The sequence below is a fragment of the Oscarella lobularis genome, chromosome 16 (assembly GCF_947507565.1).
Source record: "Oscarella lobularis chromosome 16, ooOscLobu1.1, whole genome shotgun sequence".
NCBI lineage: Eukaryota > Metazoa > Porifera > Homoscleromorpha > Homosclerophorida > Oscarellidae > Oscarella > Oscarella lobularis.
In genome coordinates, this window is record NC_089190.1 from 1,558,792 (window position 1) to 1,581,614 (window position 22,823).

General features: G+C 48.8%; 7 protein-coding genes across 8 annotated transcripts in view; 6 read left to right on the forward strand and 1 right to left on the reverse strand.

The window, feature by feature from the left end:
• LOC136196778 (uncharacterized) overlaps nucleotides 1–9,903 on the forward strand; it is a 31,678-nt gene extending 21,775 nt beyond the window's left edge. Inside the window, exons 20-28 of the mRNA XM_065986410.1 lie at nucleotides 29–230; nucleotides 293–3,947; nucleotides 4,005–4,377; nucleotides 4,428–5,578; nucleotides 5,629–5,823; nucleotides 5,884–6,255; nucleotides 6,305–6,536; nucleotides 6,596–6,690; nucleotides 6,749–9,903. Coding sequence (XP_065842482.1) covers nucleotides 29–230; nucleotides 293–3,947; nucleotides 4,005–4,377; nucleotides 4,428–5,578; nucleotides 5,629–5,823; nucleotides 5,884–6,255; nucleotides 6,305–6,536; nucleotides 6,596–6,690; nucleotides 6,749–9,766 — 9,293 coding nt within the window. The 3' untranslated portion in view covers nucleotides 9,767–9,903. The remainder of the gene's footprint in view (nucleotides 1–28; nucleotides 231–292; nucleotides 3,948–4,004; nucleotides 4,378–4,427; nucleotides 5,579–5,628; nucleotides 5,824–5,883; nucleotides 6,256–6,304; nucleotides 6,537–6,595; nucleotides 6,691–6,748) is intronic.
• A 124-nt stretch (nucleotides 9,904–10,027) lies between these two features.
• Nucleotides 10,028–11,411, forward strand: LOC136196755 (soluble calcium-activated nucleotidase 1-like). Its single transcript, XM_065986378.1, has one exon. The coding sequence runs from the start codon at nucleotides 10,126–10,128 to the stop codon at nucleotides 11,320–11,322; it is 1,197 nt and encodes a 398-aa protein (XP_065842450.1). The 5' UTR covers nucleotides 10,028–10,125; the 3' UTR covers nucleotides 11,323–11,411.
• Nucleotides 11,412–11,459: 48 nt separating this feature from the next.
• Nucleotides 11,460–14,472, forward strand: LOC136196752 (alpha-L-fucosidase-like). 2 transcript variants are annotated; one of them, XM_065986372.1, is made up of 19 exons: nucleotides 11,460–11,779; nucleotides 11,840–11,897; nucleotides 11,955–12,050; nucleotides 12,098–12,183; nucleotides 12,238–12,295; nucleotides 12,351–12,507; nucleotides 12,557–12,642; nucleotides 12,698–12,753; nucleotides 12,818–12,834; nucleotides 12,882–13,086; nucleotides 13,137–13,273; nucleotides 13,322–13,366; nucleotides 13,426–13,507; nucleotides 13,556–13,626; nucleotides 13,673–13,763; nucleotides 13,811–13,897; nucleotides 13,946–14,009; nucleotides 14,058–14,179; nucleotides 14,387–14,472. In XM_065986372.1, exons 1-19 carry the CDS (start codon nucleotides 11,477–11,479, stop codon nucleotides 14,399–14,401), a joined length of 1,836 nt encoding a protein of 611 aa, XP_065842444.1. In that variant the 5' UTR covers nucleotides 11,460–11,476; the 3' UTR covers nucleotides 14,402–14,472. The 2 variants fall into 2 exon arrangements, with proteins under 2 accessions (XP_065842444.1, XP_065842443.1); XM_065986371.1 differs by lacking the exon at nucleotides 14,387–14,472 and having other exon boundaries at nucleotides 14,058–14,378.
• Nucleotides 14,404–17,571, forward strand: LOC136196750 (alpha-L-fucosidase-like). Its single transcript, XM_065986370.1, has 20 exons — nucleotides 14,404–14,438; nucleotides 14,494–14,562; nucleotides 14,626–14,965; nucleotides 15,016–15,073; nucleotides 15,131–15,241; nucleotides 15,294–15,379; nucleotides 15,430–15,487; nucleotides 15,541–15,697; nucleotides 15,755–15,840; nucleotides 15,893–15,948; nucleotides 16,003–16,019; nucleotides 16,076–16,280; nucleotides 16,333–16,469; nucleotides 16,520–16,564; nucleotides 16,625–16,706; nucleotides 16,770–16,840; nucleotides 16,891–16,981; nucleotides 17,029–17,115; nucleotides 17,164–17,227; nucleotides 17,281–17,571. Exons 3-20 carry the CDS (start codon nucleotides 14,666–14,668, stop codon nucleotides 17,466–17,468), a joined length of 1,899 nt encoding a protein of 632 aa, XP_065842442.1. The 5' UTR covers nucleotides 14,404–14,438; nucleotides 14,494–14,562; nucleotides 14,626–14,665; the 3' UTR covers nucleotides 17,469–17,571.
• Nucleotides 17,466–20,711, forward strand: LOC136196749 (alpha-L-fucosidase-like). The gene is made up of 19 exons (XM_065986369.1): nucleotides 17,466–17,645; nucleotides 17,694–18,075; nucleotides 18,135–18,192; nucleotides 18,247–18,357; nucleotides 18,412–18,497; nucleotides 18,553–18,610; nucleotides 18,660–18,816; nucleotides 18,866–18,951; nucleotides 19,005–19,060; nucleotides 19,116–19,132; nucleotides 19,189–19,393; nucleotides 19,449–19,585; nucleotides 19,642–19,686; nucleotides 19,747–19,832; nucleotides 19,888–19,954; nucleotides 20,006–20,096; nucleotides 20,146–20,232; nucleotides 20,281–20,344; nucleotides 20,400–20,711. The coding sequence occupies exons 1-19, from the start codon at nucleotides 17,620–17,622 to the stop codon at nucleotides 20,585–20,587; spliced, it is 2,007 nt and encodes a 668-aa protein (XP_065842441.1). The 5' UTR covers nucleotides 17,466–17,619; the 3' UTR covers nucleotides 20,588–20,711.
• Nucleotides 20,712–20,794: 83 nt separating this feature from the next.
• Nucleotides 20,795–21,920, reverse strand: LOC136196758 (uncharacterized). The gene is made up of 5 exons (XM_065986381.1): nucleotides 21,682–21,920; nucleotides 21,259–21,395; nucleotides 21,089–21,192; nucleotides 20,973–21,030; nucleotides 20,795–20,911 (listed from the first exon to the last, which is right to left on the reverse strand). Exons 1-5 carry the CDS (start codon nucleotides 21,758–21,760, stop codon nucleotides 20,855–20,857), a joined length of 435 nt encoding a protein of 144 aa, XP_065842453.1. The 5' UTR covers nucleotides 21,761–21,920; the 3' UTR covers nucleotides 20,795–20,854.
• Nucleotides 21,921–22,021: 101 nt separating this feature from the next.
• Nucleotides 22,022–22,815, forward strand: LOC136196925 (endothelial differentiation-related factor 1 homolog). Its single transcript, XM_065986583.1, has 5 exons — nucleotides 22,022–22,099; nucleotides 22,149–22,329; nucleotides 22,463–22,545; nucleotides 22,609–22,702; nucleotides 22,760–22,815. The coding sequence occupies exons 1-5, from the start codon at nucleotides 22,022–22,024 to the stop codon at nucleotides 22,813–22,815; spliced, it is 492 nt and encodes a 163-aa protein (XP_065842655.1).
• Nucleotides 22,816–22,823: the final 8 nt, after the last annotated feature.

Genomic DNA, 22,823 nt, shown 5'->3' on the forward strand with positions numbered 1-22,823 from the left:
CAAATAGTACATTTTATCGTCGTTTTAGATATTGATAGTGTTACAATTGAATCGGCGCATATCTTCATTGAACAGGCTCATGACGGAGATGACGAAGTATTAGCGGTGACGACCAGTGGTAGCATCACTCTCCATTCGTCGAGCACCCACGATTTTCTAACTCTCTCTGGCATTGCAAGCCTGGGTAGTTACGAATCCGTGCTCAAAACGCTTACTTACGAACACAAGGGGTACGATCATCATTTCACTGTTTGTCATGCAACTCAAAGGTGTTCTGTTCATATTTTTCTAGATTGGGAGATCCGCAGACTTTGCCTCGTGTCGTTCGTCTCACTGTCAACGATGGGTCTAGCACTTCTAACATAGCCACCGTGTATATCGACTTTTCCGCCGTCAACGATCCTCCGCGCGTCGACCTCAACGGTCCATTTGCGCCGGGTATCGATTACACCGTCGATTTCTACGAAGGAAGTGCCGGCGTCGGAATCGCCAGCATCAATGCGACTATCTACGATCCGGACAGCGTCAACATCAGCTGGGCGTCGGTCGAAATAGAGGGCCTTCTCGACACGTATCCCGTTGAACACATATACGGCAACGTGGGAGCGGAGAACAATTCGGCTTTGGGCGGCAACAGTCAGTCAATCAAAATTTCGGGCGAAGCGTCTTTGGCCGAATACCGCTGGCGCTCGCTCGACTTGAAATATGTCAACGTGAAAGACGAACCGACGCCGGGAATTCGCACCGTTTCTGTCTACGTTTATGATGACGACGGAGCCAAGAGCCCTCTGGCGACGACGAACATTACCATTGTCGCTGTAAATGATTATTCTCCAGTTTTTGACTTTGCGATGTTTGCCGGATCGATAGAGGAAGGCGACGCTCTCAACCGGCCCGTCGTTACCGTCAGCGCGACAGACGCCGATCAGTACGGCGACGATCAAATCACCTATTCCATTCAAGGCGGCAGCAGTCTTTTTAAAATCGATTCAATGACGGGAGAGATTACCACGGCGGGAGCACTTGATTACGACGTTCAGGGTGGCCACGAGCATTATCTCACAGTCGTCGCACACGATCACGAAGGCCAATCAAATTCGAGAAGCGGCACGGCAGATGTTCATATTACCGTCATCGACGTCAACGATAACGCGCCGCTCTTCCGTCAATCTGAATGGAGAACGACGAAGAGGGAAGACATCGCGTCCGGTGGCTTGATCGTCACCGTGGAAGCCACTGACAGGGATTCAAACGAAAATGCTCACATTACTTACAGCATTGACAGGTCCGGTTCGGGTTCGGGTTCGGGTTCGGGTTCTGGCTCCTTTATTCCATTTGAGATCGATTCAAGTACGGGTGAAGTCACAACAACGAGAGATTTAGACTTCGAGATGGGCGATGTGGAATACGATTTCACAGTGACGGCAACAGATGGCGGCGATCCGGCGTTATCATCGACGGCTCAAATTTACGTCACTATCGAAAACGTCAACGACAACAGTCCAATTTTTGACCAATCTTCCTATTCTGAGTCAGTGTCAGAAGGTGCCGCCATGAATACGGTTGTAGTCACAGTGAGCGCTTCGGATGCAGACTCCGGAACGTTAGGAGACCTCAGATACGAATTGGTCAATGCTGATATGTTGCCGTTTGACGTGAAAACGCAGTCGGACGGTCTTTCGGCACAGATTTTCGTCAGCGGTCCTCTGGATTACGAAACTACAGCTCAGTACTCGTTTAAGATCGCCGCTATCGACGGCGGCATGCCCGCGCGAAGCAGCGAGGCTCTCGTAGATATTTCCGTAACGGACGAGAACGATAATTCGCCTGTTTTCCAGCAGGAAATCTACACCATGACGGTTTCTGAACTGATAGAACAAGATCAAGTTATTCTAACCATTCGTGCCCTCGATGATGACGAGCTCGACGTTGTTACGTATTCTCTATCTGGCCCGGCCGACTTGTTCGCCGTAGATTCGTCGACTGGCGATGTTCGAATTGCCGGTGCTTTAGACTACGAAACGACTTCACTGCACGAATTTTCCGCCATCGCTTCGGACGGCGTGAACACCGATACGACTATTATTCGAGTTGGAGTGACGAACGAGAACGACGAATCGCCAACGTTCGGCTCCGACGTCTACTCGACGAACGTGTCGGAGAACGCTTCGATCGGCTCTCACGTTATCGTCGTTAGTGCCGTCGACAAAGACGCCGGAGCGTACGGCAACGTGACGTATCGAATTACCGCCGGAAACGACATGGGACATTTTGAGATTCATTCCACGAGCGGCGAGATCAGCGTGAAAACGTCGTTGAATTTCGAAGCGAAGAGACTGTTCCGGTTGACCGTCGTGGCAGAGGACGGCGGCGATCCTCCGAGAAACGGGAGCACTTCGGTCGTCATACGAGTTACCAACGTCAATGACATTCTACCGAAAATAGTTCTCCCTACGACGGCATTTGATTTTGTGGAAGACGGCGCTCCTATTTCCATTGGCGCTGGCGCGACGGTCACCGACGAAGACGGCGACAATATCGTCCGCGCGGTCTTTCAACTCGACGCGCCACCCAACGATGCCGTTGTCGATCAAAATATGCGTGAACGTTTGACAATCGACGCAAGTGGCTCTCCTCAATTGGCCGTCGTCTACAGTTCGTCGCATCAAACCATCACCGTGACGGGATCGGCGTCGCCTGACGTGTACGAAGCCGTCGTGGCGTCGCTGATGTACGAGAACACGTTCGACGAACCGCCGCCCGGCCGACGAAACGTCTCCGTCATCGTTTACGACAGTCTTCACGAAGGAAATGCGATGGCGACCGTCAACGTTACGCTTCGGGACGATCACTTGCCGCAGCTGACGGCAGTTCGAACGACTTTTGCTTTCAACGAATCGGGCTCCGCCGTCGACGTTGGTGCCCAAATTGGACTAGCCGTGCAAGACGGCGACCGCGCTCCGCACAATCGTTATCGACAGCTCCGCGTGTCGTTTCCGTTGCTTCCAGACGGTTTGGCCGAGGGGCTGAGCTTTGATCTGACGGGAAGTACTCTATCGGCAGCCGACAAAGACGGCACTCTTCTAAGCGGCAATGCGAGCGTTTCGAGCTCTTTGTACTTGGAATCGAACGATCCCGTCGACGCGGAGGAATTCTTGCGCGTCTTCCGCACTATATTCTACGACAACAGCAAAGACGAGCCGACGCCCGGCACTCGCGAATTCAACGTGACCGTACACACGGGCGACGTCGTTTCCAACGCTCTTCGTATTCTCGTCGACGTTGTGACGGCGAACGACAACGCGCCGATTGTTTCCGTCAGCAATTCGTCTATTCATCAATATGTCGAAGAATCGGGCTATCTCGACGTCGGCAAGTTGGCCGGATTCGTCGTGTCGGATAAAGACGATTCAGCATCTCACGCAATCAACTCGGCATCTGTTATTCTGATCGATGCAAAGGACGGCAACGACGAAAAAATCGACGTGACGCCTATGAACGGAATTACAATCGTCCCTGCAATGAATGCTCTTACGTTGGTTGGGCCTGCACCGGCTTCGTCTTTCCAGGCGGCACTTGCAACGCTTCGCTATCGAAATCTCCAATCAGAACCGGCTGCTGGATTAAGGAACGTCAGCGTGTCTGTCGAGGACGGCATTCATCTTTCAAACACGGTGACGATACAGATCGACGTTGTTTTGATAGACGACAGCCCGCTGCTAATGACGACGAACGGCAATAGGCTGTCACACGTGCAGAATGCCGACGATCCTTTAGACGTTGCCGGAGAAGCCGAGCTGAATTTGATTGATGTCGACGTTGGAAGTCGAGTGTCTGAAATTGTTATCGAGCTAGTAAACGCCAGTGCTTTTGAGTCCGTCTCGTTGACGGGAGTCTCTGGCGCGAATCGAATAGTGATTCCAGGACAACTGACGGCCCAAGCGAATGTACGATTTTAGCCACTTGGTGTTAATGCATATAATTATATTTTTCTGTTCTTTTAGGCGCGATTGCAATCTCTGCAGTATTACGCCACGACTCCTCAAGGGTCAACGATTTCCAACAGAGGAGCTCGCTGCATACTCATCACGGCTACGGACGAAAAAGGAACGCCGATCACCGTGAAAATCTATGTTGATCTAACACTGCTCAACGTCGTTTCGCCCGTGCTGACGGCACAACGACCCACCGTTCTATACAAAGAAGGCTCCGATTTAGCGAACGTCGGCATGACGGCCGGAATTGGACTAAAAGACGATGACAACAACGAACTATTCCTAATGAGAAACGGCACCGTCACCCTTACGGGCGTGCTAGATATTGGCATGGAAGAAATCAAGTTGGAAGGCCAAGTTTCGGGCAAAATAACTACGACCAGTAAGAAGAAGAAAACTTCGCAGCATCACTTTTAAATGATTATTTTTTAGTTACTTCCACGAAATTGACTCTTGTTGGCGCTGCTTTTGTGTCGGAATACCAAGACGCGTTCCGCAGCGTCGCCTATATCAATCGGGCTGGCGAACCGACTCCCGGAAACCGGTCAATTTGCTTCCAAGTGTTCGACGGCACGTTCCACAGCAACCGACTCTGCGTCGTCGTGCAAGTATCGCTAGTCGACGACAACAACGTTACTCTGTCGTGCAGCAACTCGTCTTCGCTCATCACCTATAGGGAATCGAGTCCCGCTGCGGAGCTATTCGTTGCGCCTACGCTTCAACTCGCCGACATAGACGTCGATCACTCGATCGTTTCCGCCGTCGTTGAACTGTACGGCCACAAAGGCAACTACGAGAAAATTGCTATTGATATCGCATCGAGTCCGTACAAGGGAATATCTGTACAATCGTCGATGGACTCGACTAGAATTGATTTGCAAGGAAGCGGAAAGGACGTCAACTATGAATCCCTTCTGCGAATGTTAACGTATAAGAACACGGCGTCGGAGCCAACAGAGGGAACTCGTCATGTGAGCATCTCCGTCAGCGACGGACGACGAGACGTCACCTGCGTCGTCTCCATAGAGATCATTCTTGTGAACGACAACGTTCCCGAAGTTGATTTGAACGGTCCTTTGGTGGCTGGCATTGACTTTTCCGTCGATGTCTTATACAGCATGAGCGGAAATTCGGCTAAAATTGCCGCTGATGCGGCGACGGTGACCGATGCTGACGGCACGATTGAGCAGGTCGACGTTGTGATTTACGACGGCGAATCGACCGACGTTCTCGTCGTCGATTCGTGCGCGACGACGGGGCCGTGTCGAATCGACCTCTCGGGCGCATGCAACTGCTCTATGCCAGTTACTCCTCAACAGAACGACATCGTCGTTGAGTATATGAGCGACTCTTATCGATTGACTCTGTCCTCACCTATCGACTTGCCGCCGTCGCGATATTCTTCCGTGTTAGCCAACAGCGTTCGATTCCGTCCCAGTGTGACGCGACCGACAAGCGCGCGAACTCATCGGCTCGTCCAAGTCACGGCATTTGACGGCGTTAATACTAGCGTCATGGCGACGACAGACGTGACCATTCTTCTGACTAGAAGTCCGCCAATCGTCGATTTGAACGGAATCGAGGTACACTATTTGTCTTCTAAGAGAAACTTGCAGTTATTAATTCTTTCTAGGCGACCGGTATTGACTACAGCACAACGATATCGGAAAGCGCTACGTCTGTTCGCTTGACCGCCACTTGCGGCACTCAGCTTGTCCAAGACGAATTCCTAATTTCGAAAGTGGTAGCGACTTTAGCATCAGCGCCGGACGGACTCAAGGAGCGGCTTCAAATCGACACGTCGTCTCTGAATACCCCGCTAACAATTGTAAAAATATACAGCAAAAGAAATGTCTTTAGAGAGATAAAATCGTTTGTTCTCTTTTAGGAAAACTATAATACTTCGACTCGTTCTCTAACAATCTCCGGCATGGGAACGGCAAGCGATTATTCCGCCGTCCTCGCTGCCGGCTTGGAATACGCCAACGACAACATGAGAAGCATCTTTAGTTTTCTCGCCAGCACTGCCGATCGAACTGTGACGGTGGTCGCCTACGACACGGACGGCCTGACGAGTGCGCCAGCATCTGCTCGCATTAGCATTGATCGAACGTGTGGAAGCGTGCCGAGAGTCGTCTCGCTGAGCTCCGATTTACTATTGCTGGAAAAATGCGTTAGAGTAGTCGGTGACTTGAATATACAGTGTGGTGGCGACGTACAGTGCGGCGTAACGTCATTGAGCGGGTTGCAGGATTTGACGGTAAATGACTTTGATTTCGTGTTTCTATTCTATTGTGTTTGCTCCGTAGGAAGTAACCGGATCTTTGCACATCACGGGTACCCAATTGACCGACTTTAAGGGGCTTGAAAACTTGCAGTCGTACGGCTCTGTCGCTGTTATCGGAAACACGGATTTGACCACCTTGGCTGACTTGTCGGCGAACGTTACTAGAACGGATTTGACTATCACCGACTTGCTCGTTCAGGCGAACAGCAAGCTTCAAGATGTTGACGGATTTACTCCAGTGAAGGCAACAACAGGTAGATTAATCATATTTAAACGGTGTATGTCCTTTTAACAATATCGGGTTTAATTCTAGGTGACGTTATTTTGTCTTCCAATGATTTGAGAAACGTTGACGGCCTAGCGAACGTTCAGACAATCGGAAGGCAGTTTCAAATTGCTCTCGAAGCGGTAAGAACGTACATGCTTGGGCGTTACTAGTTCCAAGTCAAACGTTGCACTTCTTTAGAATCTTGACAACGTTGATGGTCTGCTTCATCTGCAGTCGATTGGCACAGATCTCGTTGTCTACAATGCGCCTACATTAGTCGACTTGGACGGATTGAGCAACGTGAAATCCATCGGAGGTCTCGCTCTAATCATGCTAAACGGAGAACTCTGCTACGTTCTCGACAAGAAAATCGCCGAGCACTTTGCGAACATAACCCAAACTCTCAACATCCGATTCAACAAGCCGGAATCCCAGTGCACGACGAGAACGTGCGCCACAATGCCGTGTTTCGCCGGCGCCACGTGCACGGACGGAGCAATCTATTCCTGCGCCTGTCCGACGGGCTTCAGCGGCGTCAGCTGCGAGCAGTTCAACGAATGCACGAGCGATCCTTGCCACAACGGCGCCACGTGCACCGATTTGCCGGGCGGATTTTCTTGTAACTGTCCGTCGGGCGTCACCGGTTCGCTCTGCGACGTCAACATCGACGAGTGCGCCTCGTCGCCGTGCCGAAACAACGCTACGTGCACGAACGGAATCGACGAGTACAATTGCACGTGCTCGAGCGGTTTTGAAGGACACGACTGCGAGACGAATATCGACGAGTGCGCGTCGTCGCCGTGCAACTCAGGTGGCACGTGTTGCGACCAAATAGCCGGATTCCAATGCATTTGCCCACTCGGATTAGCAGGACCGTTCTGCGACGTCAACATCGACGAGTGCGCGCCGTCGCAGTGCAGAAACGGAGCGACGTGCGAAGACGGCATTGCTTCTTTCCAGTGCCGCTGTCCGTCTGGATTTACAGGACAACTTTGCGAAACGGAGCTCGTTGAGTGCGACTCGTCGCCGTGCAAGAACGGCGGCACGTGCTCGGATCTAGTCGACGGTTTTATTTGTATGTGCGAGAGAGGTTTCACCGGCGCCGAGTGTCAGACGAACGTGGACGATTGCGCGTCCGTGCCGTGCGGAAACGGCGGCACTTGCGTCGACGAAGTCGATTCGTTTACGTGCCGCTGTCCAGTCGGTTTCACTGGGCTACGCTGCGAGACGAATTTGAACGAATGCGCGTCGAGTCCGTGTCAAAATGGCGGCACTTGCGTGGAAAACGGCATCGGTAAATTCGAGTGCGTGTGCCACATTGGTTTTACGGGTGTGATGTGCGAGACGAATATAGACGATTGCATTTCGTTTCCATGTCAGAACGGCGGCCTTTGCCGAGATGGCATCGCTGGTTTCTCGTGTGAATGCTCGCAAGGTTTCACTGGCTCTCTCTGCAGCATTGAAATAGACGAGTGCGCGCCGACACCGTGCCAAAACGGCGCAACGTGCATGGATAAACTAGCTGGATTTGACTGCCAATGTCCTGACGGTTTAACCGGCGAAACGTGCCAGCATGCCAAGAGTCTCCGCGACAAACTCGCTCTGCTGTGCAAGGCTGAAAACGTTAGTCTACTTTACAACGAAACAACCGGCCGTTTGGGATGGAGCGAAAGCAACGTAGCGTCAGTCGATTTCTGCGACTCTAGCCATTTCGTCTTCGTTGCGGACATACAGCAAACGAGTGGCAGCGTGATGACGATTTTCGAGGGTACAACCATGGGACGCCTGGTCTCTTTAGAATCGGACGGAGTCGAAAACGTCATCAAGTACAAAGAAAACGGAGTCGTTAGCGAAGAGAGTTCAACGGTTACTCTCGACGACGAAGTACCTCATCGAGTTCTCGTCGTCAGCACGTCAACTCAGCTCAAAGTTTACATCGACTCTCCGTCTACCGAAGAAATGTTCACTCCGTGGACGCCGTTGCCGGGCGCCGGCACCGTAACGACCGGCGGATCGCAGTCTGGATTCGTTCGCAACGCGGCGTCGGCGTGCATTGCCGATTCCGCCGATTTGCCTCGATGTCTCTACGCCTGCGCCGATTCGCCGTGCAACAACGGCGGTACGTGCGTCGACAATTATGCCGGTCGTCACTACTGCGTTTGCCCGTACGGCTACACGGGCGACAATTGCGAGAGCATGCAGACGGTAATGAGCTTCGGCAACATAAGCCGAGCCACGTATCCTCTAGACGCTACCAATGTGACGACGTTCGCCTTCAGCTACAGAACGACTTCGAACCAAGGAAACATCTTTTCGTACGTAATAAGAGATAACGCAGTATCTGTTCGCTTTGACGGCAACCTGGCTCTGAATCTCAATTGCGACGGGACTACGCAGACGGCCGCGTTGCCCGACGCCTACGCCGACGGACGTTGGCATCGCGTCGAAACGTCGATCGACGCGTCGCTCGTTCAAATCGTCGTCGACGGAGTAACGACCGCGCAGCTTGCTCCAATGTGTACCGTCGTCGATGCGGCGAGCGGCGATGTGACGCTCGGCGCCGGCGACTACGACGGCTGCATACGCGACGTGACGATCAACGGCAATTCGATCGACTCGCAACGCGTCGTTCTCCACGACGCCGCTTTCGGTTGCGCTCTGTCGACGGCGCACTTCTACGGCATATCGAAACTCCAATTCAACGTGTCGACGACGTTTAATCGAACGGCGAACGTCGTCGCGCTACGACTCAAGACCGAATGCGACACGGGTCTCGTCTATTATACGCGTCAGAGTCAATCCGATGCTGACCCGACTCCAACGGATTTCTTCGCTATTCGTATCGTCGGCGGCAAAGTGCAATTCCGCTTCCAGACGAGCGCTCTCGCCGCCGCTGAAATAACCAGCACTCAGCGAATCGACGACAACGCTTGGCATACGGTTATCGCGTCGAAAATGGGAGTTTCCGGCAGTCTTCGAGTTGACGGCGCATCAACGTCTGGAATGGTTCAAGGAAGTTTGGAATCGCTCGATGTGGACGGCGATGTTTGTCTCGGCGGCGCGCCGGACTCGCCGCACGGTCTCGACGACTATCGCGGCTTCGTTGGGTGCGTGCGGGACGTCGAGGAAGATCGGGTCATGCGTGATTTGAGAGCCTACAAGGCATCGCGATTCGTGACGGCGGGAAAGTGCGTGCCGGAATCACCATGTCATTAAGTGGACCGAGTAGAGTAAGAGCACGGATTCTAGAATCCGTGGTAAGAGACGTTCTTTCAAGTTTTTTGATGTTCTGTTTTGTGTGTATTGTATTAGCGTCTAAAGAATTCATCGTATTCGTGCGAGTCTGGCCCAAATTTCAGATGTTAAGAACGTCTCTGGTGCCTCAAAAATTTACAGCCAGAGATTCAATATTTACTACCGTATTTACTCAAGTAATTGTGGTATTTACTTGCACGTGCCTCTAACGCGAGCGACCTCGAAGTACAAAAGGCAGAAACGGTTTCTACTCTTCGTTTTCGGCATCGTCGCTCATCGCAGAGTCACTGCAACAGTCGCGCTGTCAACTCCTTTAAAGAATGCGCGCTTTGCCGGCCCTGAGAGCTCCCCTACAGCCTCCCGAACGATCGATGCGCTTCGCCAAGCGCATCACCGTCATTCTCGTCCTAATCGGCTTCGTCGTAACAATCGTCATCGTCCTACCAGACGAAAAGAACCCGAGCTTGGCTCGAAAGCGCTTCGCTCGCTCGTCGCCACACCAACAACCTCCGCCGCCCATCATCCTCAACACGACGTATCCTCACACGAAACCGCGCCGTCTCGCCGACGGCGAACGCGTCTATCGAATCGGCATCGTCGCCGACTTGGACACCGATTCGGCGATCAAATCGTCGGACGGCAAAGCGCCGACGAAATGGCGAAGCTATCTCAAACGCGGCGATCTCGTCGTCGCGAAAAATCGTCGCAGCGCCGAAATCACGTGGGACGCGCGACGCGTCGAATTGACGTCGTCCATTTCCGAGCGTGGGCGTGGTATGGAATTATCCGACTTGACCTTCTTCAACGGGAAACTTCTCGCCGTCGACGATCGCACGGGAATCGTCTTCTACGTGCGCGGCTTCGATCGACGCGACGTCGAGGAAATCGCCGTCGTGCCGTGGACGATACTGAGCGACGGTCCGGGCGGCATCGCGAAGGGTTTCAAAGGCGAGTGGATGACCGTGCACAATCGGCATCTCTACGTCGGCGGATTGGGCAAAGTTTGGACGACGACGCGCGGCGAAGTGCGCAACGCTCATCCGCAGTGGGTCAAGAAGGTCGGCCCTCTCGGCGGCGTTCGGCATCTGAACTGGATCGACAATTACAATGCGTTGCACTCGGCGATCGGGATCGAGCATCCGGGATACGTTATACACGAGGCGGCGTGCTGGAGCGACGTTCATCGGCGCTGGTTCTTCTTGCCGCGACGCGCGAGTCGCGAGTCGTATGACGATCAGGAGGATGAGCGTCGTGCGACGAATTTGCTCATTAGTTGCGACGAGCGATTTCGTGACGTCACGTATCGACGAATTGGCGCGCTTAATCCGACGGTCGGGTTTTCGTCGTTTAAGTTCGTTCCCGGTACGGGAGATTCGATTATATTGGCCGTCAAGTCGGAGGAGGATCGAGGTCACATAGAGTCCTATGTGACCGTATTTTCCGTTGACGGCGATATACTAATGGAGCCGACTCTTATTGGAGACCGGACCAAGTATGAAGGTATTGAATTTCTCTAGAGTCTTTATTCTGCACGGACTAAGCCTACTACCCCGACTCTCACTCTCTCTCACTCTCTCACTATATAAAGCATTCACAGTATAGTTTAGACCTGTACGTGAGTACTAATGCAAAGTAGGTGCTCATCACGCGACCGTCTCTACTCTCAACCCTATGCTTCGTTTCGTTGCTTTGGCGTGTGCTCTCCTTTGTGCCGCGAGCGGCGCCAACGCCGCTTCGTGCACGCAAAAAGTTCCCGATCAGTCGTCGACGAGCGGCTGCTACACATACGATTTGTCTGCCCTCGCCTCGGCGGTTTTTACGGTATCGGACGGTCAGGGTCACAACTACTCTGCTAGCGTTTGTGCGGACGTGAGCGCCACGCCAGCGCAGTGCAAGAACAAGCCAAAGGCTCCCGGTTATCAGTACGACTCAAAAGGCTGTTATGTTCTCGGTTTGCTCAATGAAACGATGACAGTATATGCGGCTGTGTCCGAGAGTTCCTGATTCTTGTTAAGTGTCGTCTTTCTTTTCTAGTATCCAGTCGACCTACAGAAGTCTGAGAGGGGCGTTCGCGTTGTTTACAGCGGGGGCGGTAGGTCTGCTCAATTCTACGTGCACTACAATGAATGAGGCAAGGTGCTCTTTTTAGATCTCGACAGGGCAATGATACTCGACTTTTTCTGTGACAAGGACGTGGATATGATGGTTCAGTCGGTCATTGAGTATCCAGCGGACACATTCAGATGTAGGAAAGTTCCTCACGCCTTAGCGTCTACTATCGCTTCGTTTTAGTTCTCATTTACTCGTCTCATGCATGTCCCGCAAGTATGAGCAAAACAGAGTCTTGTCCTTTTCCTAAATTCGAAAACAATTGGAGGGTAGGGTAGATTCGCTTGAAACTAAATCAATTGAATCTATTGTTTTTTCACCAGAGCCTTGCTTTCAGACCGATTCCAACTTGGTTCGACGACGCTAAATTTGGCATATTCAGTACGAGATACTGGTGCATGATGGAATGGGGGGGCATGGAGATCTTTTTCTCTAGTTCACTGGGGAATTTTCAGCGTACCGTCATTTAAAACCGAGTGGTATTGGCGTCGTCTAATGGAAGGAGAGCCAGACTTCGTTAACTTTCACAATAAAAATTTTGGCTGCAGTGGAGTTCAGCCTGACAAATTTCCCTGCACAGGTCCACCATTCAAGTAAGCCAGACGTGGATAGACGAAATCAAGGCTAAGATATTCCTTTCAGATATGGTGACTTTGCTCCAATGTTCAAAGCTGAAATGTACGATCCAGACGCCTGGGCAGCGATGTTCAAACGCGCTGGAGCTAAATGTAGGTAGAGCGCAACTGAATTTGTTTCTCTGCATGACGAGTGACCTTTCGCAAGACGTCGTCTTGACATCGAAGCATCACGAAGGCTGGTGCAACTTCCCAAGCCCTCAGGTGAGCAAATGAAAGCTGTCACACACATTACTTTGCTACATTGTTATTCTTTATTCTCTTCTAGCACTGGAATTGGAACAGGTAGAAAAAACATTGTCGTACATACCATCCTCTGTATCTCTTTATAGCATGGATGTTGGACCTGTACGAGATCTCGTTGGCAATTTGACGAGCAGCGTCAGGGCTCAAGGACTCGTTATGGGACTGTATCACAGTCTCAGAGAATGGTACAATCCTCTCTACATCCAAGACAATGATAATAACTGCTCAACAACGGCGTTCGTCGACGAAATATTAATTCCAACGCTGGAAGACATGGTCAATAAATATCAGGTAGAATATGAAACAAAGCATTTACACATTGTAGTTGGTTTTACTCGTAGCCCGATGTGATTTGGGCTGATGGAGCTGGCGATGCGCCTTGCACGCACGATTCAGTAAAGTACTGGAAAGCGCCAAGCTTTCTTAGTTGGCTCTACAATAATGGTCCAAATCGAAATACAGTTCTTGTTAATAGCAGGCCAGTAAATCTCTTATTCATTTTTTATAACGATAGTGGAACTAACAGGTGGGGTACTGGAGCTGGAGGAGACTACAACACTGGTCACGACAGGTACACACACTACACTCCCTCGCGACACCGTCTACTATACTCATAGTCAAACTCAATAGGTTCAGTCCTGGCGTTTTGCAGCCTGAGAAATGGGAAAGTTGCTATACGATACAAAAGAGTTCGTGGGGATACGATAGAACGGTAAGCTGACACGTACACTATACCATGCAAGTCTTACGGTACATACAGGAGGCTCTTGATCATTTCTGGAATTCATCGAATCTTATTTATCAACTTGTGTCGTCAGTCGCTTGCAATGGGTAAACTCGAAGCGTTCTGCCATGTTTGATGATATTTGAATGCTAGCAATCTTCTGCTCAATGTTGGTCCTACTCACGATGGAAGAATTTTGCCTATATTTGAAGATCGGCTTACGGAGATGGGCGACTGGCTGATTGTATGCGATGTCGAATGCGATACGTGCACTACGTTGTTTTTCTGCAGATCAATGGTGAAGCTATTTACAATACGACTCCTTACAAAGTACAGTTTGACACCAGCAAAAAGCACACGTGGTTCACTTCTCCAAAGGTAAGTTATCCTCGAGCTCGCTACAGCGTCGTTATTTGCTTGAACAAGCTTCCGTCTGGACGCTGTAACTGTACAACAGCATACGCCATCACATTCGAATGGCCTGATGCAGGTTGCTAGTTTTTATCTATTGATACTTACTTAACCAGTGTTTTTAAAGGAAACGACTTTGTTCTGACCCAGATACACTCAACTACGACGACGTCGGTCACTCTCTTGGGGTACAGCGGCGCAATCAAATTTACGCAAAAATCGGACGGGCTTCACATCATGCCACCTGTTGTGAGTCCTAGTGAAAACCCATCTTCTATTGCTTGGGTTTACAAAATGACAAATCTGATGGCCTAAAACGGTCTGCTGCAATGCTGAGTAGTCAAACTTGCTCGGCCATTTCTCTGTGTGTCTAAGCGTCTGCCTGCTGTTCTTTTCTTTCTTATCTACGCGAGTTTGGTTTTGACCTATTATGTCTAAATGCACTCTACTTTTTAGTGTCTTTTGTGTTGACTGAAGAAAGCAGGCCATCATGCAGGTACATCACCAGGTGAGACATCTTATCTTATTTACTAAAGCTAGCATACACGATTTAATTGTAATAGATAAATACTATTAATTGTGGCGAACGATTTAGTGACGTCGGAAGCATTGAGGCGCTCAATCCGTTTAAGGTATTCTTAAATCCGCACAGACTAAACTCTCAATACATAGCCTCGACCTAGTGCAAAGTATAGGTGCTCATCACGAGACCGTCACCGCCTCAACGCTAACGCTATGCTTCGTTTTGTCGCTTTGGCGTGTGCTCTCATTTGTGCTCCGGGCGACGTTGGCGCCGCTTCGTGCCCACAAAAAGTTCCTGATCTGTCGTCGGCGAGCGGCTGCTACACATACGATTTATCAGCCCTCGCCACAACGGTTTTCACTGCGACGGACGGTCGCGGCTACAACTATTCTGTTAGCGTTTGTGCAGACGTGACCATGCCGGCGCAGTGCAAGAGCAAGCCAAAGGCTCCTGGCTATGTATATTTTAACAGCTCTTGTTATGTTCTCGGTTTGCTGAATGAGACGATGACGGTATGCGAGAGTTCGAGGTTCTAGCGTTAAGTGTCGACTTTCGTTTGCAGTATCCAGTGGATCCACAGAAGCCTGAAAGAGGGGTTCGCGTTGTTTACCGCGGGGGCGGTAGGTCTGATAATTAGGCTAGGTGCACTAATGAAGCAATGCGCTTTTCTTTTTAAGATTTTAATTCTGATGGCATGGACAGGGCGATGGTGCTTGACTTTTTCTGCGACAAGGACGTGGAAATGATGCTTCAGTCGGTTTTCGAGTATCCACCGTACACATACAGATGTATATGAAAGGTCTTCCTCGTATATTAGCGTCTACGGTTTTGCTTTATTAGTTGTCATTTACTCGTCTCATGCATGCCCCACAAGTATGAACAAAACAGAGTCGTGCCCTTCTCCTAAATTTGAAAACAATTGGAGGGTACGTTAGATTTGTCTGAAACTGCTAGATTCATTCATATCTTCCACCAGAGCCTTTCCTTCAGGCCGACTCCTAGTTGGTTTGATGACGCTAAATTTGGAATTTTTGGTAAGACTGCCACTGGTGTATGATAAAATGGGCATGGGCGTCTTTTTCTCTAGTTAACTGGGGACTATACACCGTACCGTCATTCAAAACTGAGTGGTACTGGCATGAGCTCATGGCAGGAAATCCGGTCTTTGTTAACTTTCACAATAAAAACTACGGCTGCAGTGGAGTCCGTCCTGACAAATTTCCTTGCACAGGTCCTCCGTTCAAGTAAGTCATGCACTCACTGATAGATAAATTGAAGATCAAGAAATATACTACTTTCAGATATGCTGACTTTGTTCCGATGTTCAAAGCTGAAATGTACGACCCAGACGCCTGGGCAGCGATGTTCAAACGCGCTGGAGCTAAATGTAAGTATAGCGCAATTAAGTTGTTTCTACATGACGAGTAATCTTTCCCAAGACGTCGTATTGTCTTCAAAGCATCACGAAGGCTGGTGCAACTTCCCAAGTCCTCAGGCAAGCAAATGAGAAACTTTCACGCATTACTTCGCTATTTTTATTCTCTTCTAGCATTGGAATTGGAACAGGTAGAAAAAATTGACCGCACATTATGATTTCCCTATAGACATTCCTCTTTCTCTAGCATGGATGTTGGACCTGTGCGAGATCTCGTTGGCACTTTGACGAGCAGCGCTAGAGCTCAAGGACTTGTTATGGGACTGTACCACAGCCTCAGAGAATGGTACAATCCTCTCTACGTTCAAGACAATAATAATAGCTGCGCAACAACGGCGTTTGTCGACGAAATATTGTTGCCAACGCTTGAAGACATTGTCAATAAATATCAAGTAGAGTACAAAGAAAAAAAGCGTTACATTTTTTAGGTAGTTGTACTTCTAGCCTGATGTGATTTGGGCTGATGGAGCTGGCGATGCACCTTGTACGCACGATTCAACGAAGTACTGGAAAGCGCCGAACTTTATTAGTTGGCTATACAATAATGGTCCAAATCAAAATACAGTTCTTGTTAATAACAGGCCAGTGAATGTCACCCTCTGGTCTATTATTATAACAGAAGTGAATTTAGGTGGGGTTCTGGATCTGGAGGAGACTACAACACTGGTGGTGACAGGTAAACGAAAGATACCACACTCTTTCCTGGCGACGTCTTTACAGTAGTGAAATTCAATAGGTTCAGTCCTGGAGTTTTGCAGCCTGAGAAATGGGAAAGTTGCTATACAATACAAATGAGTTCGTGGGGATACGACAGAACAGTAAGCTAACACCTACTAGTACTACCTTGCATTGAGCGAAAATAATTGGCGTCCTACATACAGGAAGCCCTTGATCACTTCTGGAATGCATCGCATCTTATTTATCAACTTGTGTCGTCAGTCGCTTGCAATGGGTAAACACACAGCAGCGTTCTGCTATGTTTTGATGGTAGTTGAATGCTAGCAACCTCCTGCTCAACGTTGGTCCTACTCACGATGGAAGAATTTTGCCTATATTTGAAGATCGGCTTACGGAGATGGGCGACTGGCTGATTGTATGCAATGTGGAATGCGATATATGCACTACGTTGTTTCTCTGCAGATCAATGGTGAAGCTATTTACAATACGACTCCTTACAAAGTGCAGTTTGACACCAGTAAAAAGCACACGTGGTTCACTTCTCCAAAAGTAAGCTATTGTTGAACTTGCTTCTGCATCGTTATTTGCTTGAACAAGCTTCCGTCTGGACGCTGTAACTGTACAACAGCATACGCCATCACATTTGAATGGCCTGACGCAGGTTTCCAGTATTTTATCTATTGATACTCGCTGTATCTAACGAATGTTTCAAAGGAAACGACTTTGTTCTAACCCAGATACACTCGACTACAGCGACATCAATTACTCTTCTGGGGTACAGTGGCGCAATCATATTTACGCAAAAATCAGACGGACTTCACATCATGCCACCTGTTTTGAGTCCTAGTGAAAATCCGTCGTCTATTGCTTGGGTTTACAAAATGACAAATCTGACGGCCTAAACAGTCTTGCTGCGATGCTGAGTAGTCAAACTTGCTCGGTCGTCACTGTGTGAGTTTCTGTCTGCTGCTCTTTCTTTCTTATCTACCCAAGTTTGCTTCTGAATGCTCTCTACTTTTTTTAGTCTCTTGGGTCGAGTAAAAAGAGCAGGCCATGCAGCTCCAGGTAGGTCATTCCAGGTGAGGCATCTATATTTATTTATTTATTTATTTATTTATTTCCGGCAGCAGTCTCGCGAGCCGGAGCTCCGTTCTTATGCAAAGTACGTTGGTGCTCATCACGAGACCGTCTCTACTCAACGCCGCTATGCTTCGTTTTGTTGCTTTGGCGTGTACTCTCGTTTGTGCCGCGAGCGGCGTCGGCGCCGCTTCGTGCACGCAAAAAGTTCCTGATCTGTCGTCGACGAGTGGCTGCTACACATACGACTTGTCTGCCCTCGCCACGAAGATTTTCACTGCGACGGACAGTAACGGTTACAACTATTCTGCTAGCGTGTGTGCGGACGTGAGCACCGTGCCGGCGCAGTGCAAGAGCAAGCCAAAGGCTCCTGGCTATCAGTACTTTAACAGTTCTTGTTATGTCCTCGGCTTGCTGAATGAGACGATGACGGTACTAGAATAGGCGGTTGTATTTGAGAGCGCTGTGGTTCCTAGTGCGTTTTTTTGCAGTATCCTGTTGATCCACAGAAGTCTGAGAGGGGCGTCCGCATCGTTTACCGCGGGGGCGGTAGGTCGAATTGGGCTACGGTGCACTTTAGTATAAACAAAATGCTCTTTTAAGATCTCGATTCTGATGGCATGGACAGGGCAATGATACTCGACTTTTTCTGTGACAAGGACGTAGAAATGATGCTGCAGTCGGTCATCGAGTTTCCACCGTACACGTACAAATGTAGGGAGTCCAGGTGTTCCTCGTACATTAGCGTCTATTGTTTGCTTTATTTAGTTGTTATTTACTCGTCTCATGCATGCCCTGCAAGTATGAGCAAAACGGAGTCTTGTCCGTCTCCCAAATTTGAAAACAATTGGAGGGTAAACTTCGCCTGAACTAAAAAATAAATTTTACTCTATGGGTCTTCTTTGTTAGAGCCTTTCTTTCAGACCAACTCCCAGTTGGTTTGACGACGCTAAATTTGGCATATTCAGTAAGACGTACTGGTGTACTATAGAATGGGCATGGACTTTTCTCTATAGTTCATTGGGGAATTTTCAGCGTGCCATCGTTCAGATCTGAGTGGTATTGGCATAGTCTTATGACAGGAAGTCCGGACTTCGTTAACTTTCACAATAAAAATTTTGGCTGCAGTGGAGTTCAGCCTGACAAATTTCCCTGCACAGGTCCACCATTCAAGTAAGCCAGACGTGGATAGACGAAATCAAAGCTAAGATATTCCTTTCAGATATGGTGACTTTGCTCCAATGTTCAAAGCCGAAATGTATGACCCAGACGCCTGGGCAGCGATGTTCAAACGCGCTGGAGCTAAATGTAAGCAGAGAACAACTTTGATTGTTCTTCTGATAAGTGATCTTAATCCCAAGACGTCGTCTTGACGTCGAAGCATCACGAAGGCTGGTGCAACTTCCCAAGTCCTCAGGCAAGCAAACGAGAAATTGTTGCACACATTACTTTGATATAGTTGTTTTTTATAGCACTGGAATTGGAACAGGTAGAACAAATTGACCACACATTGTGATTCCTCTATAGACATTCCTTCTTCTTCAGCATGGATGTTGGACCTGTACGAGATCTCGTTGGCAATTTGACGAGCAGCGTTAGAGCTCAAGGACTTGTTATGGGACTGTATCACAGCCTCAGAGAATGGTACAATCCTATCTACATCCAAGACAATAATAATAGCTGCGCAACAACGGCGTTCGTCGACGAAATATTGATTCCAACGCTTGAAGATATGGTTAATAAATATCAGGTACATGACAAAGACAAACTTTTAGATTAGATTTTCTACTTCGTTTTTCTTGTAGCCCGATGTGATTTGGGCTGATGGAGCTGGGGATGCTCCCTGCACGCACGATTCAACGAAGTACTGGAAGGCACCCAACTTTATTAGCTGGCTCTACAACAATGGTCCAAATCGAAATACAGTTCTCGTTAATAACAGGCCAGTGAATGTTACCCTCTCGTCTATTATTATTATTATAACAGAAGTGAATTTAGGTGGGGTTCTGGATCTGGAGGAGACTACAACACTGGTGGTGACAGGTAAACGAAAGATGCCACACTCTTTCCTGGCAACGTCTTTACAGTAGTGAAATTCAATAGGTTCAGTCCTGGAGTTTTGCAGCCTGAGAAATGGGAAAGTTGCTATACGATACAGAAGAGTTCGTGGGGATACGATAGAACGGCACGTACTTTGGCTCGCGATTTCGGTCACAATAATGATCATGATCACTTTGCAGGAAGCTCTTGATCACTTTTGGAATGCGTCGTATCTTATTTATCAACTTGTGTCGTCAGTCGCTTGCAATGGGTAAACGGATAGCGTCATATGCTGTGTTTCTGATGGCAGTTTAATATCTAGCAACCTTCTGCTCAATGTTGGTCCTACTCACGATGGAAGGATTTTGCCGGCATTTGAAGATCGACTCACGGAAATGGGCGACTGGCTCATTGTATGCGTTGTAGAATACGACATTTGCTCTCTAAGTTGTTTCTTTGCAGATAAACGGTGAAGCTATTTACAATACGACTCCTTATAAAGTCCAGTTCGACACCAGTAAAAAGCACACGTGGTTCACTTCTCCAAAGGTAAGCTATTCTTGAACTTGCTTCATCATTGTTATTTTCTTGAACAAGCTTCCATCTGGACGCTGTAACTGTACGACAGCATATGCCATCACATTTGAATGGCCTGATACAGGTTGCCAGTATTTTATGTATCGATACTCACTGTACCTAACCAGTTTTTTCCAAAGGAAACGACTTTGTTCTGACCCAGATACACTCAACTATGACGACAACGATCACTCTTCTGGGGTACAGTGGCGCAATCAAATTTACCCAAAAATCAGACGGGCTTCACATCATGCCACCTGTTCTGAGTCCCAGTGAAAACCCATCATCTATTGCTTGGGTTTACAAAATGACAAATCTGATGGCCTAAACAGTCTGCTGCGATGCTGAGTAGTCAAACTCGCTCGGCTCTCATTGTCTGTCTGCTGTTCTTTTTTTATCCACGCAAGTTTGATGTGAGCTGTTATGTCTGAATGCACTCTACATTTTTTTTATTCCCTAGAGTATCTTGTGGTTAGTCATCGTACATTAATCCTACCCAAAGCCCAGACAACGACGATGCAGATCATCCACCAGGTAACATAATTACAAGATTTATTCGTAATAAATAAATACTATATAGCACAACTACTGTAGTCTAAATTTTCTCATCTACTTCAGCGTGGTCACTTTCCGTAGAAATGTAGTCTGGCCCCTAGGAATGTAAAACAAACCCAGCCGTTGGCTGCTATTTATGCAGCGATTGGCTAGCAAACCTGCTCAATTTTCTGATCCAGTTTTTTAAAAAAGTCTATCTGGGAATCAGACGCTTGACTAGAAACAAGAGAGTGCAAAAGGTACGCCAATGCAACCGATAGCTATTCAATCATACATTCGAGATTTCACGAGAGGATTCTCGACTTGAGGTCGCCGAGGAAGCAGAGAACCGTTGTTCGTCTCACTATCAAATATGAAGTTCTTTTGAAATTGTTTCGCCTTAGAAGTGAAAGACAACGATTTTTAGATACACGGCAGTGCAGGATCCAATTACTATCACACTACTTTGCGTAAGTCTGCCTTGAGACGTTCTTTCGCAGCGTCGCTCTCCCCATTCGACGCAGGAAGTCCGTTGTCGTCTTGCGGCTCTGGACTCGATCGGTGGACTCCTTCCCTAGCGGCGATGGCGGCGGAAGATTCAACTGGGGGAGGAAAGAGAATAAGAAAGATGCGTCAATGGAATGCATGCCTCCCAAGTAAGTAAGTAAGGCTTGATTACATTCGTAGGGCTCTCACTAAAGTCATTGACCGATAAATGCACGAGGCTAACAGTAAGGGCATAAGATCTTGGCTACGACTTTCTGTGTGAGTAGGAGTCGAGAACCCTCGATATCAGTATCAGAGAGTGTCTCCCCAGGGCAAACGGCGGATAAAAACGTACGCTACAGTCTTCTCTGAGTCTCGGAGAGGAGAGAAACGTCAACGCACCGATTGGAAAGCCTTGTTTCGTTAATAATTCGGCGCTGATCGGCTCCGATTTGGCTAGATGTGATGCGCCGCATCCCATCGCGCTAGCGAGAGGAAACGCCTTCGTAGAATCGACTTTTCGACACTGCGCGTTAGGAGGAGGACGTCCAGCACAGGTGGCTTAGCGTAAACAATTCGTCCGACGCTTCTGTACGCCGTGTGCGTGTTTAGTTGAGAGATTCGACGCAACTGCTCATGCGCTTGTCGCTTGGATACGCCGAGAGGAAGCAGTGCACGCTAAGGAAGCGAAATATCAACGAGAGAAAGATTGCGTATCCTTTTGGCAATTTCACAGCGATTCATGGCTGAAACGGACTGGGATACGGTGACGTATTTGAGAAAGAAAGCTCCTACTGCCTCGCAGACACGCTCTGCTAAAGTATCTCGAGCGTTTCGAGGCGCGTACGCGCGTTTTAGACTTCCTCTAGGCGGTGAACGCGGCTCAGCGTCAGGGAGCGGAAATAGAAACGAGCAAAAAGTGTAAGCGAACTATCGATAGAGAAGAGAAGCGTCTAATTGCAGAGATTTCAGTCAACGCGGCGACAAACAAGCAGAAATCGTCTGCGAGAGATACGGCCAAGCTCGATCGCGAAACGGAAGAGCTTCATCGTAAGGCAATATTTATACACATAGATCTAATTGCGAGAACGAAAGAACTGTACTGTAAGAAAGACACTGTTCGTATTTGTGACCGAAACAGACTTTGTAGCATAGCTTTGGTTATGGGGTATTATTGTCTAAGATGATCGCGTTCCTTTGGACGTTGGACGCGCCATCATGAAAGCTCGAGGTGAAAAGAAGCTGAGTCAGAAAGAGCTTGCCACCGTAATAAATATACAAACTTGTACACGTTTCTCAGTCAGCGCCTTTTTTTCGTTAACCTTATAGAAAATCAATGAGAAGCCGAATGTCGTGAATGATTACGAGGCGGGCAGAGCTATTCCCAATCAGCAGATAATGTCCAAATTGGAACGCGTTCTGGGTGAGTAGAAACAAAGAGGATTGTAGTAGATGATATTCTCTATTTTTCTGAACGTAGGTGTGAAGCTTCGTGGCAAATCCATTGGCGAGCCGCTGTCCACCAAAAAGAAGTAGTGTACATT